General features: G+C 48.3%; 1 protein-coding gene and 1 long non-coding RNA gene across 4 annotated transcripts; one reads left to right on the top strand and one right to left on the bottom strand.

Moving 5' to 3' along the window:
* The first annotated feature begins 984 nt into the window (after window positions 1-984).
* Window positions 985-10,281, top strand: LOC129394172 (uncharacterized). 3 transcript variants are annotated; one of them, XR_010110497.1, is made up of 3 exons: window positions 985-4,641; window positions 6,692-8,173; window positions 9,927-10,281. It is a non-coding gene; the product is annotated as an uncharacterized LOC129394172 (long non-coding RNA). The 3 variants fall into 3 exon arrangements; XR_010110496.1 differs by having other exon boundaries at window positions 6,688-8,173; XR_008621342.2 differs by having other exon boundaries at window positions 995-4,641; window positions 8,067-8,173.
* On the bottom strand, window positions 9,112-15,430 carry LOC129394167 (nuclear pore complex-interacting protein family member A9-like). Its single transcript, XM_063598433.1, has 6 exons — window positions 15,365-15,430; window positions 15,057-15,223; window positions 12,000-12,107; window positions 10,926-10,986; window positions 10,781-10,816; window positions 9,112-9,421 (listed from the first exon to the last, which is right to left on the bottom strand). The coding sequence occupies exons 1-6, from the start codon at window positions 15,428-15,430 to the stop codon at window positions 9,176-9,178; spliced, it is 684 nt and encodes a 227-aa protein (XP_063454503.1). The 3' UTR covers window positions 9,112-9,175.
* Window positions 15,431-15,853: the final 423 nt, after the last annotated feature.

Genomic DNA, 15,853 nt, shown 5'->3' with positions numbered 1-15,853 from the left:
GCCAGAAACTCCTAGCTGGAAATTTTCTCTCTAGATCTCTGCAGGAATCAGGGGAACCATGAGAGACAGAGTCGAAAGCAGCAGAGCCTGGAATTATTTCTCTAAGCAAGACCCAGACGCCAGGCAGGTAGTGAAATTGCTCCTGCCCCACCTCCATCCTTGCTGCCTATCTGAGAACAGAGTCTGCCAACCCCTCCTGATGAGAGACTGACCCCTCATGGCCACTGCAGGCTGGAAGCCATAAGCTTAAACCACTTGGATACCATGAAAGCAAAATGTATGGTTGGCAAAAAGCAAAAAAAAAAAAAAAAAAAAAAAAAACACTGGTTACTGGCGAGTGCAGAACCACAGTCTGGGTGGATGACAAATTATCCAGCATGAATCTTGGTGTGACTTAGGCCCTTCTTAGTCCTCTAAAATTCATCACATTTTGTTTATTCGTTCACTACCCACTTACAGTAGATGCCAAGAAATATATATAACAAGATTATAGATATAAATTTAAAATTAGGACTAAAGAAAGATAATCTAGAATAAGAGGTAAAAGCAGAACAGAGCAGGATGGAAGGTAGAATAAAGATATACAGGCCAGAAGGCCAGTTACTAAACTGGATTTGAGAACATGGCGCTGAGTTCCCTGGTGGCCAAGTCAAAAAGGGCAGTTGGAGATGTTCTCATGGTCCACAAAAAGAAACACACGTAACTTTGCAGAACAAGCACTGTCCTGCCGTGTGACCTCAGATAAGTGATTTAACCTACTTAGACTCAGCTGCCTCGTTGCCAAAAAGTTAGTGAAAACTATTGAATGTTTAGGTAAAAAGTTGTAATAAAAAACAAGAATGGGAAAGGATTCCCTATTTAAAATGGTGTTGGGAAAACTGGCTAGCCATATGCAGAAAACTGAAACTGGGCCCCTTCCTTACACCTGATACAAAAATTAACTCGATTGATTAAAGTCTTAAATGTTAGACCTAAAACCATAAAAACCCAAGAAGAAAACCTAGGCAATACCATTCAGGACATAGGCATGGGCAAAGGCTTCATGACTGAAACACCAAAAGCAATGGCAACAAAAGCCAAAATTGACAAATGGGATCTAATTAAACTAAAGAGCTTCTGCACAGCAAAACAAACTATCATCAGAGTGAACAGGCAACTTACAGAATGGGAGAAAAGTTTTGCAATCTATCCATCGGGCTAATATCCAGAATCCACAAGGAACTTAAACATATTTACAAGAAAAAAACAACCCCATCCAAAAGTGGCCGGAGGATATGAACAGACACTTCTCAAAAGAAGACATTTATGTGGCCAACAAACATGTGAAGAAAAGCTCATCATCACTGGTCATTAGAGAAATGCAAATCATTGTCAGAGTGCTCAGAAAGGGCATGTTCCCTGGGTCTTGGTGGATTTAGAGGTCAAGGGACCATTTCTGGAAGCTCACAGTGTGCCAGGGCAGCTTATATCAGAGCTCCACTCTTTTTCTTTTTCTTTTTTTTTTTTTTAAGACAGAGTCTCACTGTTGCCCAGGCTGGAGTGCAGTGGCACCATTTCGGCTCACTGCAACCTCCACCTCCCGGGGCCAAGAGATTCTCCTGCCTCAGCCTCCTGAGTAGCTGGGACTACAGGCATGCACCACCACCACACCTGGCTAATTTTTGTATTTTTAGTAGAGACGGGGTTTCACCATGTTAGCAAGGCTGGTCTCGAACTCCTGACCTCAGGTGATCCACCTGCCTTGGCCTCTGAAAGTGCTGAGATTACAGGCATGAGCCACTGCACTTGGCCAGATATCTGCTCTGGAAGACTCCCCAGGCTGGAGGGCACTGCCACAAGCAGACAGTATGGCGAGGGTCCCTATGGCCACCTGGCAGGCAAGGTGGATTCTGGAGGGAGGTGGCCTGGGAGCAGGCTGAGGATGGGGTGAGGGTATTTGAGCAGCAGAGATGGATAGATTGCACCAGTCTGCGTGACCGGGCATAACTGGAGGGACAGTAAATGACTCTTGTGTGAGAGGATGAGGGAGGGGTGAGAGGGGCTGACTACCCCCAGGACTTGAGGTGCAGTGAGACTCCTTAGCTTTATCCAGACTCATGGGAGCCATGGAGGTTTGAGGCAGAGGCGTGGGCTGCTGGGAGAGTGAGGACTCACCATCCAGAGAGGAAGGTGAAGCTTTCAACTCTAAGTGCCGTTTTATTTTCGTGTGTTTTTTTTTTTTTTGAGACGGAGTTTCACTCTTATTGCCCAGGTTGGAGTGTGATAGCACGAGCTCGGCTCACTGCAACCTCTGCCTCCCGGGTTCAAGCGATTCTCCTGCCTCACCCTCCCAAGTAGCTGGGATTACAGGCATGCACCACCATGCGTGGCTAATTTTATATTTTTAGTAGAAACAGGGTTTCTCCGTGTTGGTCAGGCTGGTCTGGAACTCCTGACTTCAGGTGATCCGCCCGCCTTGGCCTCCCAAAGTGCTGGGATTACAGGCATGAGCCACTGTGCCCGGCCCCAGATGTGTTTTACATTTTCTTCCTATTTGATTCATCTTTGTCGTGCAACATAAATATGCTACTTTTCCACTGATAAAAAGACAAAATGGAATTTAAAATTGGCCTGGACTTCTCAAAAAAGTCAGTGTGATGAAAACATGTTCTAGATAAAACAGAAATGAGACTGGGCATGGTGGCTCATGCCTGGAATCCCAGCGCCTTGGGAGGCCAAGGAAGGAGAATCACTTGAGGCCAGGAGTTTGTGACCAGCCTGGGCAACATAGTGAGACCGCAGATCTACTAAAAATTTAAAAATTAGCTGGGCATGGTGGTGCATGCCCATATGTCTGGAGGCTGAGGGAGGAGGATCGCTTGAGCCCAGGATCTGGAGGCTGAGGCAGGAGGATCGCTTGAGCCCAGGATTTGGAGTCTGCAGTGAGCTATGATTGTGCCACTGCACTCCAGTGTGGGTGACAGAGTGAGACCCTGTCTCTATTTAAAAAAAGAGAGACAAGATGATCAGGATGAGCGCAGTGGCTCACGCCTATAATCCCAGCACTTTGGGAGGCCAAAGCAGGTGGATCACATGAGGTCAGGAGTTTGAGACCGGCCCAGCCTAGATGGTGAAACCCCGTTTCTACTAGAAATACAAAAATCAGCTGGGTGTGGTGGGGCACGCCTGTGATCCCAGCTACTCGGGAGACTGAGGCTGGACAATTGCTTGAACCTGGGAGGCAGAAGTTGCTGTGAGCAAGATTACACCACTGTGCTCCAGCCTGGGCAACAGGAATGAGACTCTGTCTCAAAAAAAAAAAAAAATAAAGGGATGATCAAACACAATGCATCAACCTCCCGGAGCCGTATAAACCCTAAACCTAAACCAGGAAGCAGGCAAGCCTGTGTGTGAGTTTCCACTCTATTGCTGGTACCACTCGGCTCTGGCAACCCGGAAGGCCACCTTCCCCTGTTGTTACTGTGTAAGGAGGAAGGAGCACTGGTTTCCAAGTCAGAAGCCTGGGTTGAAGCCTCTGCTTGAGTTCCTGCTGGCTGTGGGAATGTGGGGTTACCTTTCCCGGCTGGCCTCGTTTCCTACATGTCCAATGCAGGGGTTCCAGTCACATGCATTGGGCACCATTACATGTCCAAGCTGTGCCAGGATCTAGAAAAATGGCTGGGCTCAGGCCAAGGGGCCTTCCTATCTGGCAGTGAAAATAAGAGGAGATACCAAGGGCCCTGAGCCTGAGTCTGGAGGAAAAGTCATGAGCACAGGGCAGTGCCAGGGCTGGGAGCTGCCACAGAGGAGCCCACCTTGGTGACAGACACCTGTAGGCTCATATGATGCCGAGTGCCCAATACAGGGAACTGGACAAAGGTTTCATGCACGACTCTTTTCCCTCCTTGGCTACCTTGAGGACCTTGATTATAATAGTTAGCCTTTTTTTTTTCTTTCTTTTTTTGAGACTCTTGCTCTGTCGCCCAGGTTGGAATGCAGTGGCAAAATCTTGGCTCACTGCAATCTTCGCCTCTCAGGTTCAAGTGACTCTCCTTCCTCAGCCTCCCTAGTAGCTGGGATTACAGGCGTGCACCACTATGCTCGGCTAATTTTTGTATTTTTACTACAGATGGGGTTTCACCATGTTGGCCAGGCTGATCTTGAACTGCTGACCTCAGGTGATCTGCCCGCCTGGGCCTCCCAAAATCTTGGGATTACAGGTGTGAGCCACTGAGCCCAGCTGGATTATAATAGCCTTTTCATGCACCAGGGGCTTTATACTCATTATCTCATTTCATTCATATGAGTTGAAGTCAGCTTATCCCCCATTTCACAGATGAGGAAACCAAGGCCCAGAGAGGTTAGGAATTTGTCCAAGGTCACACAGCCAGGAAGTAGGACTCAAACCCAGACAGCCAGGCTGTAACACCTATGCTCTTCTCAGGCTCATGCCCTTCCCAGGGGTCTGGGAAGTCCTGACCTGCAGCCTGTCACCTTTGTTTACCCCCCAGCCTCCAGGATATTATGTGTGCACCGGCGTGGGATCCTGGAACTGGCAGGAATTGTGGGTTGTGTTGGTCCCTGAACCCCCATCGCCTATGTGAAATATGGTTGCTTTTGTGGCTTGGGAGGCCATGGCCAGCCCCGCGATGCCATTGACTGGTGAGTGCATGCCTGGGACCAGGCTACAAAATCCCTCACACTCTGGGGTAGTCAAGGCTTATGAGGAAGTACCCAAAACTGAAGCTGGGGTTTGGTCCAGGGAGATCCCAGTGTGCAGTACTACTTTGCAGGCAGGCAGAGGCCTCTTGGATAACATGGCCAGTGAAGCCAGATCTTGGTACTAGCTGCGCCTTACCCTGGCCATGGGCTGAAAGCGTTGCCTTAAAAAATTGGCCAGGAGCGGTGGCTCACTCCTGTAATCCCAGCACTTTGGGAGGCCGAGGCGGGCAAATCACTTGAGGTCAGGAGTTCAAGACCAGCCTGGCCAATATGGTGAAACCCCATCTCTACTAAAAATGCAAAAATTAGCTGTGTGTGGTGGCAGGCGTCTGTAATCTCAGCTACTGGGGAGACTGAGGCAGGAGAATTGCTTGAACCCCGGAGGTGGAGTTTGCAGTGAGTTGAGATTGCACCGCTGTATTCCAACCTGGACAACAGTGCCAAACCCTGTCTCAAAAGAAAAAAATAATAATAATATAAAGTGACCAGGTGTGTTGACTCATGCCTGTAATCCCACCACTTTGGGTCGAGGCAGGAGGATCACTGGAGCCCAGGAGTTTCAAACGAGCCTAGGCAACAGAGTGAGACCCTGTCTCTATATTAAACACACACACGCGTGCGCGCACACACACACACACACACACATACAAAGGCAGCCAGACTATGCACTAGGAACTGCCCTGGGAATCCCTTTGTGTTCTCACAACAATCCCATTTCACATGAAAAACCTAGGCACAGAAATATTCAGTAACGTGTCCAGGTGCGGTGGCTCACGCCTGTAATCCCAGTACTTTGGGAGGCTGAGGCAGGCAGATCACGAGGTCAGGAGTTCGAGACCATCCTGGCCAACATGGTGAAACCCCGTCTCTACTAAAAATACAAAAATTAGCTGTGTGTGGTGGCAGGTGCCCGTAATTCCAGCTACTCAGGAAGCTGAGGCAGGAGAATTGCTTGAACCCGGGAGGCAGAGGTTGCAATGAGCCGAGATCACACCACTGCACTCCAACCTGGGTGACAGAGCAAAACTCCGTCTGAAAAAAAAAAAAAAAGAAATATTAAGTAACTTGTCTGAGGCCACATAGTTACCAAGACGTGGGAGCTGGGACTTGAACCCAGGCAGTCTGGCTGGATTCATGCCTGCAGCCTCTGCACTCCTGCTACTTACTGTGTGAGAAGCGTCTGTTCTGTGGAAGGTTGTGGGCTGAGATCTTTCCATGACTTCCACTCATTTACCCCCAAGGCTGTTCTTAAAGACGGGCATGACAGTTATGCCCATTTTACAGATGGGGCCCTGAGGCTCACAAGGGCATGCCACTCACCCATTTCCACAAAGCTATAGTTAGTTAGCAGAGGGCAGAATTCGGCCGCCTCTCCCCTAGCTTGAAGGCTGTGATTGACACAGAGGTTTTTTTGTTGTCGTTGCTGTTGTTTGTTCCTTTTTCTGTTTTTTGAGACAGGGTCTTGCTCTGTCATCCCGGCTGGAGTGCAGTGGTGCGATGTCAGCTCACTGCAAACTCTGCCTCCAAGATGCAAATGATTCTCGTGCCTCAGCCTCCCAAGTAGCTGGAATTACAGGTGTGCACTACCACGCCCAGCTGTTTTTTGTAGAGATGGGGTTAGTAGAGATTTGTTTAATAGAGACGGGGTTTCACCATGGTCTCTACTAAACCCTGTCTCTACTAAAAATACAAAAATTACCCAGGCATGGTGGCACATGCCTGTAGTCCCAGCTACTCAAGAGGCTGAGGCAGGAGAATCACTTGAACCTGGGAGGTGGAGGTTGCAGTGACCCAAAATCATGCACTCTAGCCTGGGGTCTCGCTTTTGCCCAGGTTAGAGTGCAGTGGCACAATCATGGTGGCGCACTGCAGCCTCAAACTCCTGGGCTGAAGGGAATCCTCCCACCTCAGCCTCCCAAGTAGCTAGGACTATAGGCATGTGCCATCATGGCGAGTTAATTTTTTGTGTGTTTTTATTGTCTCGAGACAGAGTCTTGCTCTGTTGCTCAGGCTGGACTGCAATGGCGTGATCTTGGCTCACTGCAACCTCCACCTCCTGGGTTCAAGCAATTCTCCTACTTCAGCCTCCCGAGTAGCTGGGATTACAGGTGCGTGCCACCATGCCTGGCTAATCTTGTATTTTTAGTAGAGACAGGGTTTCGCCATGTTGGTCAGGCTGCTCTCGAACTCCTGACCTCGTGATCCACCTGCCTCGGCCTCTCAAAGTGTTGGGATTACAGGCATGAGCCACTGAGCCTGGCCTGGTGAGCTAATTTTTAAATTTGTTATAGAGACAAGAGTCTCTCTTATGTTGCCCAGGCTGGTCTCGACCCCCTGGCCCCAAGTGATCCTCCCACCTCAGCCTCCCAAAGTGCTGGGATTACAGATGGGTGTCACCGCACCTGGCCTCTGAGGAGGATTTCATTATAAACCTGCCCTGAAGGGAGGGAATCCAATTTTACGAGCGGGTGTAGCCTGGTGAGGCCTGGATGACCTCTGGAGGCAGGGGCTTGTGCCTGGGCTGAGGCCTAAGGGACAATGGGCAGACATGAAGTTGCCCCAGGCAGAGGGTACAGTGTGGGCAAAGTCAGGAAGTGGCAGGGCTTGGATCACTCCAGGAAGAGAGAGGAGTCATGTGTCACAGGAGCTCGAGACCCAGAGAGGGAGGCAGGCAGGCAGGCAGGGACCAAGCTTGGGCACAGCCAGGAAGGCAGGACAGACCATGGTGGGGCCAATGGAATCATTACCCAAGACGGGGATTTTCAGGGAAACAGCTTAGATAAGGCCAGGTGTACAGTAGCTCCCACCTGTAATCCCAGCATTTGCGGAGGCTGAGGTAGGAGGACTGCTTGAGCCTGGGAGTTCGAGACCAGCCTAGGCAACATAGTGAGACCCCATATCCACAAAAAATTTAAAAAAGGAGTTTGTGTTCCTGTAGTAGCAGACTTGGGAGGTTGAGGTGGCAGTATCACTTGAGCCCGGGAGTTCAAGGCTAAAGTGAGCTGATTGAGCCATTGCACTCCAGCCTGAGCAACAGAGAGATACGCTGTCTCAAAGGAAATACAAATTAAAAAACCAGCCGGGCATGCTGGCGTGTGCCTGTAGTCTCAGCTACTTGGGACACTGAAGTGGGAGGATCACTTGAGCCCAGGAGTTCAAGGCTGCAGTGAGCTATGATTGTGCCACTGCTCTCCAGCCTGGGCGGCAGAGAAAGACCCTGTCTCTTAAAAAAAAAAAAAAAAAAATCATAGATAAGAGGATGCTGTGCCTCCCTGGGGGTCTTCAGTCACCCATGGTCCTGGCAAGAGAGGAGGGCCAGGAGAGAGCTTCACCCACCTGCTGTCCTGCCCATGTGACATCCGCAGGTGCTGCCATGGCCACGACTGTTGTTACACTCGAGCTGAGGCGGCCGGCTGCAGCCCCAAGACAGAGCGCTACTCCTGGCAGTGCGTCAATCAGAGCATCCTGTGCGGTGAGTCCCAGCACCACCATGCCACCCACCCCGAGTATCCCCTGGGCATCCTGGCATAGCCAGATGACTTCCATGCCCCTGTTGCAATAACCACTGCTTCCAACTCTCTATAGACCACCCCTTGGGTATATCTAATGTAAGTGATATTTATTTTTTGAGTCAGTCTCACTCTGTCACCCAGGCTAGAGTGTGCTGATGTGATCTCGGCTCACTACAACCTCTGCCTCCTGGGTTCAAGCGATTCTCATGCCTCAGCCTCCCAAGTGGCTGGGACTACAGGCATGCACCATCACGCCCAGCTAATTTTTGTATTTTTTTCAGTAGAGGTGGGGTTTCACCAAGTTGGCTGGGCTGGTCTCAAACTCCCCACCTCAAGTGCTCTGCCCGCCTCGGGCTCCCAAAGTGCTGGGATTACAGGCATGAGCCGTGGTGTGTGGCCCTAATGTGAGTGATCTTTAACACTGAGCACTTGAAAAAGAAAACCCTGAAGAAACCTAATTCTTTGATGTCTGGACGACAAGGAAGAAGATAGAAATGGCATCAGATAATAAACAGTGTAAATGTTTATCAGAAAGAGGCTGGTGGTCGGGACAAGTAGGAGGATCGCTTGAGTCCAGGAGTGCATCTCTACAAAAAAGTTAAAGGATTTTTTAACATTGGCCAGGCGTGGTGGCACACATCTGTGATCCCAGCTACTTGGGAGGCTGGGGCAGGAGGATTGCTTGAAGCCCAGGAGGTTGAGGCTGCAGTGAGCTGTGATCGAGCCACTGCACTCCAGCCTGGGTGACAGAGCAAAATCCAGCCTCAAAAAAAAAAAACCAAATAATAATATTTTACATAACCAACCACTTCTAAAGATTAAAAAAAAACCCTACGATTAAAAACCTCAGGTCCCTCAGGCAATCATACCAGATATTGAAACAAAGCAATAACATAAGGACTGCAGTATTCATTTTATTTTTATATTATTTATTTATTCTTTGTTAGTTTCTTATCATCCGCTCAGGGTGGAAGCGGAGTTATGAGACACTCGGGAGGTGTCTTGAGATTATAATCCGCTGAGGGTGGAAGGGGAGGGAGCGGACACTCGGGAGGTGTCTTGAGGCTCAGGGAGTTATCCTTTATAGAACGTTGTTGAGGTGGAGGAGGTGGCTGGCGGCACATCCTGGTTTTTAAAGTTTCAGCTGTGAGGTAGGGCCAGTGGGGCAATCCTGAAGAATGACGATGCTCCGCTGCCGCCATTCTGACCTGTAGGGCCAAAGGAGGGAATGTTTTCACACATATTCATTTGATGGACAAAATTACCGCCACCAACACAGTCTGCACCTTCTGTTGCTGGTGATAGATTTTTGCACCTTTCCATCCTCCAGGTTTCAGAATAGCAGTATCAGTGTCATAATATCACCCTTCCACTGAGTACTGCCGACAGCTGGGGGGTAAAGAAAAGTCACTGGGACACACTGTTGTCTCCACATGCCACTGTGTCTGTCTGCAAATGTAGGCAGGCTGGGGTCCTGCCCCAGGGAAGACAGAGTCATAACGGAGTAATACAGAAGCATGTTTGAGACACAGGAGTGTCTATGTCTATCCTCATTCCTCCCTCACAGCCATCACCAGAGCATGTTTCTTGCACCAGGTCAACAGACAGTAAGAGACAGTAAGAGAGGCATGAAAAGCCCATTGTCCACACATGTTGCAGCTTCTTTTTGGAGAATGTTTTCCAGGCCTTTTATGTTCTGTCTCTGATTCTCAGAACTCTGCAAGGTCAGTGTGACCACCCTGCTCCAAATCCAAGAAAACAGAGGTTTCCAGAGGAAGGAGAAATTGTGCCCAGGGTCACACAGCTTGCAAGAGGCAGAGTGGAAGTTGATTCCAGCTCTGCCTGCAGGACCCTCTCATTTCCCCTCTGTTTCCCTTCTTGACAAAGAATCTTCTTCACTCTGGAGGTGCCACCCATGAGAACAAAGAGCTCTGGAGAGATGTGGATTCCTGAAGAGCTGCAGGGGAACTGGGAGAGGGTTTTCTGACAGAACAATCTTACCTCAAGAAGTCAGTTAGGCATGGCTGTAATATTTCTTTTCACTCCCAGGTAATACCAAATTGTAAGTGCACTAGGACATAAAGAATACTTTTGTCCATGCAAAAATGAGGTGGGAATTCTAAGCAAAGCAAGTTTTAAAACTGTGTTTCACTTCAAGTGTACAAGTCCCATCACGTGTAATCATAGGACTCGGCAGCTTTTGAAGGTACAGAGGCCACACAAGAACCAGCTTAGCTGAGCATCATTTAAGGCCTTCATTTGGAATTGTCCCTGTGGGTAATAAGTTGCATTCACTCTTCACTAATTTACAGTCAGGGCCCATTTGCTATAACAAATACGGAACCTCTGACACTTAGAATATTAGATCGGGGCCCCACTGGGTGGGGATGAAGGTGTTTTTGCACAACACGGTTACCAAGAGGGATGGGACTGTGATGCTTGTAGGCAGCCTTCCTCTCTGCCATCTCCCTCTGCAGGGCTTGAGCACAGAGCCGTAGGGAGAAAAATGTATCCATGTCCTGACCTGGCAGACTATGTCCAAAAGCAAGGAAAACAAGCAAACTTACCCAGTTGCAAAGAGGCTTTCTTGCAGAAGGGGGGATCTGAAAAAGCCAACACATGAGAAATTGAATGTTGAGAGAGTCTAAGGGCCGTGGCATCATCTGCATCAGCACTGAACTATCCTGCAGCTGCGGGGAGGAAGCTCCTTACTTTGCATTTGTAGTAGTCCTCTGCCCGCCGCCGCAACGCTTGCACACGTTCAAACAGTTCCCTATGGATTACAATCACTTTCATCAGATAAAGCACCACTTTCAGGATGATTTTAAATAATCTGCCACGTTTCTGTTATCCTCACAACTGTACCCTTACACACTCTATCTCTACCTAGAAAACTTATTTCAGATGGCTGTAAGAGTACAGTCTGAGCCGGTCACGGTGGCTCACGCCTGTAATCCCAGCACTCTGGGAGGGCGAGGCGGATGGATCACGAGGTCAGGAGATTGAGACCATCCTGGCTAATACGGTGAAACCCCGTCTCTACTAAAAATACAAAACATTAGCCGGGCGTGGTGGCAGGCACCTGTAATCCCAGCTACTCGGGAGGCTGAGGCAGGGGAATCACTTGAACCTGGGAGGCGGAGGTTGCAGTGAGCCAAGATCACGTCATTGCACTCCAGCCTGGGTGACACAGCGAGACTCCATCTCAGAAAAACAAAAACAAAAACAAAAAAACTGTACAGTCTGATCCAAACTGTTGCTATATTGATTCCTCCTCTTGCTTACTGCCTGCTGACTTCTGAGATGATAGTTTCCTTCCCCATTCTCAGTAGATCCCTAATTCATCCTTCATTGAGCATCTTTTATCGTAAAGCTGTATTCTCTTTGTATTAATATCCTTACCGTGTTTCACAGGGCAGAAACAGCTGGGCTTATAAACAGGCATAGTCCTTTTGAAGGATGTGGTTGATCCTACAACAACACACTTTCCTAAGGATGACAACAACTCACCCCACCCCTAGAATGGCTGGTATGAACTGAGTTTCCACACACTCTAGCTGGCAATGGGGTCAGGAGACGTTTTGCTGCTTCACATCTTTTGGTCACTGGTAAATATTAAGGTACTTTGTTTTCTGTTTTGTGAACTCTCTCTCTCTCTCTCACGATATGTCTTCTGACCATTTGTTTCTATTTATGCATTTACTGGGTCTAAACATTGTACAAAGGTTAAAAACAACACTCCAATGGGCGTTTCCCAAGAGGGTGGGGTTCAGTTTCTGAACTCACTTGTAGGTTTGTATTTCTTTCATATCCAATTTCCCATTTTCCTCTGCCTCTGATAGCTGCCTCTCCTTTTCTGCATGCTCACGTCCTTTCGTACTTAGTTTCCTCAGACTAGAAGGGAGAGAAATGCACACACATGATCCACCAGCCCGTGTGGGATTCCCTCTGCCCTTCTGGCATCTGAAGGCTGTGATTCAAAGATCCCCCCCTGCAACCTTCCCATAAATGAACCAACTGATTCTCACAACTGAAGGAAGAATGGACACCTCCCATTGAGGGACAAAAAAAAATCACACTCTGGCCTGCTGGCAAGTCACCTGTCATTTCCAGCTCATCTTCATAGTTCCATAGTTAGTCCTATTCTTTAGTAAATATAAAGACTATTAAAAGCTTCTATGAGGTGCACTATGTGTGTCTCTGGGGTCAGTCTTGTGCTTGACACAGCAAAAGCTCATTTTAGTTCAGTGTGAAAAACCAGACCTCACCAATTCATCACAACTAACTCCATCGGAAGCAGAGGATTGCTCCTCATCTGACTCCTCCTGTGTGAGACCTGATTCTCAGTCAGAGGCTGATGCCGGAACTGAGACCATCAGCCATAGAGAGATCCTTCCAGAATATGGTGTCATTAACCCCGCAGTTCACTACTGCACTTTGCCATGATTCAGGACTGGAACTCTTGTCATCGACTTTAAAGATCCTGAAAAGGCAATCTGAATGCTGGGCGCATCTATTGAATTAGAAATGATTGGAATGGCTCCTAAGTCAGGGTGTTATGTCCTGAAAATAGGTGACAACAGCAAACCATCCACCCTGGTGTTGACTGACTTTAACAAGGTTCAGTTCACAGAGATTGGGGGCAGAAAAAGGAAAGGGCCTAAAAAGGGTAAGTTTGCTGTGTTGCCCTCACACCACTTGATTCATGGTCCTGATCCTAAGGATCTCACCTGATACTTGGTTTTATAGGAAGGATGTGTAAAACTCCCAGAACGCTACGAATCAGGGACGAAAACACTTCAAAGAGAAAGTTAATGAACTTGTTTCTGACCACAGGGCATCCTTCAGCACATGCTGTCTGGAGTGGCCTCCAACAAGGAGTGTGTGGTGAGGTGCTGAGAATGCAATGGGAGCAGGGTCCTGTCCCCACGCTACAGAAGCTCACAGTTTAATGCAAATGAGAAGCCAGTGAGGACATCACTACTCCTGCTGTGCACTTGGGAACTAGAAACACAAAACCTGACTCTGGAGGGAAGCTAAGGAAGCATTCTACTCTTGAGTTGACATAAGTGCATCTGAAGCTTCTGATCTCCGATGAGAACAATGGAGGACACCAAACAGAATATGAAACCCATGATTGAATACATCAAATTGCTAACATGGCAGTAAACAGACACGAGGTGAAGACGGAGAAGAAGGAAACCCAGGACGAAAGTCAGCCTCGCATTTGGAACCCATTTCCCTGAGTTTCATTGCTGAATTCCAGAAGGAACTACTGAGATGCAAAGAAGCAGAGCAGCTTTTGCACACATGCATGGGGTTAGATGGAAAACAAGTGGACTGAGGGTCTGCCAATGAAAGCGACCCATACTGAAGTCCACTGGCTCTGGTTGAGACCCAGAAGGGTCATGCAACAGAATAGAGGTGGACAGGAAATACCCTGGCCTTTGTAGGGACTGAGCCTGCACCGAAGACCTCAATTGCAGCCTGTATGGAGGACCCCTGACCATCCCCCAGAAGTAGACTCCCATCTCTTCTGCAGCAAGATAACATGCTACTAGGCCTCAATTCATTGCTAAATATTTTTTAACAAGTATCTCACATTTAACAAAAAAAGATCAGTCATATGGCAGCAAAATACAATGTCATATGACCAAAACATGAAAGACTGTGAAAATGAATCTGGAGGTGACCCAAGCATTGAATTCAACAATCCAGGCTGGGTGCGGTGGCTCACACTGGGAGGCTGAGGTAGGCAGATCACCTGAGGTCAGGAGTTCAAGACTAGCCTGGCCAACATGGTGAACCCCTGTCTCTACTAAAAATACAAAAATTGGGCTGGGCACGGTGGCTCACACCTGTAATCCCAGCACATTGGGAGGCCGAGGTGTGCGGATCATGACGTCAGGAGTTCTAGACCAGCTTGGCCAATATGGTGAAACCCCGCCTGTACTAAAAATACAAAAATTATCCGGGCATGGTGGCATATGCCTGTAGTCCCAGCTACTCAAGAGGCTGAGGGATAAGAATCGTTTGAACCTGGGAGGCGGAGGTTGCAGTGAGCCAAGATCATGCCACTGCACTCTAGCCTGGGTGACAGAGTGAGACTCTGTCTCAAAAAAAAAAAAAAAAAAAAAAAAAAATTGGCCGAATGTGGCGGCACACACCTGTAATACAAGCTACTCGGGAAGCTGAGGCAGAGTTGCTTCAAACTGGGAGGCAGAGGTTGCAGTGAGCCAAGATTGAACCATAGCACTCCAGCCTGGGTGACAGAGCGAGACTCTATCTCAAAATTAAAAAAAAAAAAAAGGCTGGGTGTGGTGGCTCACGCCTCTAATGCCAGCACTTTGGGAGGCTGAGGCGGATGGATTACCTGAGGTCAGAAGTTCGAGACCAGCCTGGACAACATGGTGAAACCCCATCTCTAGGAAAAATACAAAAATTAGCTCGGCGTGGTGGTGGGCACCTGTAATCCCAGCTACTTGGGAGGCTGAGGCAGGAGAATTGCTTGAACCCAAAAGGCAGTGAGCTGACATTGTGCCATTGCACTACAGCCTGGGCAACAAGAGCAAAGCTCCATCTCAGGAAAAAAAAAAAAAAAAGAGAGAGAAAGGAAAACCAATGCCAGTACTAGCAACTCCTCTTCCCCCAAAAAAATTACAAACAAGAATGTAGGAAGGGAAAGGAATTATACATCTTAAACTAATGAAGCAGAAAGGACAAACTCAATTTTGAACCCACTGAATTTGCCACAAATATTGTAGAAAATATTCTCAAGGACAGTTGTCTACTTTGATTGGCACATGGTTCATACAACAGTATTTGTGTCAAGGCACATCTTACTGTTCTTTGGTGGTCTTCCTCTTTCCATTGATTTTGTCATGACGGTTGACTTTTGTTATCACCTTCATCTTATGGATTTTAGCTGGAACTTTGGTTTTCACCTGTCTCCATAAAGTAAAGATGGCTTCCAGGACAATTTTAATTCCTAGAAAGGAAGAAACTCTTTTCTTTGTGTGCATACAAATGGACCTCAGCCCTTGGTCAGAGTGAGGAGAGGAGAAGGTGAGAAACCTGAGGGCAAGAAGCTGTTCTTTCCCTTTCCAGGGCAAACTCATTTCCACACTATGGGGACTCCAACAGAGCCATACCTTCCTGTCTACGGTGGTTGGACCTCCTGGCTCTCTGCAGTACATCCGTGGATCCACCATGTCCATTTTGAGACGGGAAGAGAGTCTTCAGGAAAGACACCTAGGAAATAATAATATAAGAATGACGGCTGGGCACGCTGGCTCATGCGTATAATCCCAGTACTTTGGGAGGCCGAGGCAGGTGGATCACGGGGTCAGGAGTTCAAGACCAGCCTGGCTAAGATGGTGAAACCCCGTAGCTACTAAAAATACAAAAATTAGCCGGGCATGGCAGCGGGCGCCTGTAATCCGAGCTACTCGGGAGGCTGAGGCACAAAACCGTTGGAAGCTGGGAGGCGGAGGTTGCAGTGAGCCGAGATCACACCACTGCACTCCAGCCTGAGCGACAGAATGAGACTCTGTCACACACACACACACACACACACACACACACACACACACAAGAATGACATGAGGCTGGCACGGTGGCTCACTCCTGTAATCCCAGCA

This window comes from Pan paniscus, chromosome 18 (assembly GCF_029289425.2).
Source record: "Pan paniscus chromosome 18, NHGRI_mPanPan1-v2.0_pri, whole genome shotgun sequence".
Classification (NCBI taxonomy): Eukaryota; Metazoa; Chordata; class Mammalia; order Primates; family Hominidae; genus Pan; species Pan paniscus.
The sequence above is the reverse complement of the archived record's forward strand: the minus strand, read 5'-3'. Positions and strand labels throughout refer to the sequence as shown.

Coding starts and splice junctions, on each gene's coding strand:
- LOC129394167 (XM_063598433.1), bottom strand. CDS start 15,430: ATGGACATGGTGGATCCACGGATGTACTGCAGAGAGCCAGGAGGTCCA. Junction 10,987..11,999: donor AAAGAAATACAAACCTACAA/GTGAGTTCAGAA, acceptor TGTAATCCATAG/GGAACTGTTTGAACGTGTGC. Junction 9,422..10,780: donor GAAAGCCTCTTTGCAACTGG/GTAAGTTTGCTT, acceptor TTGGCCCTACAG/GTCAGAATGGCGGCAGCGGA.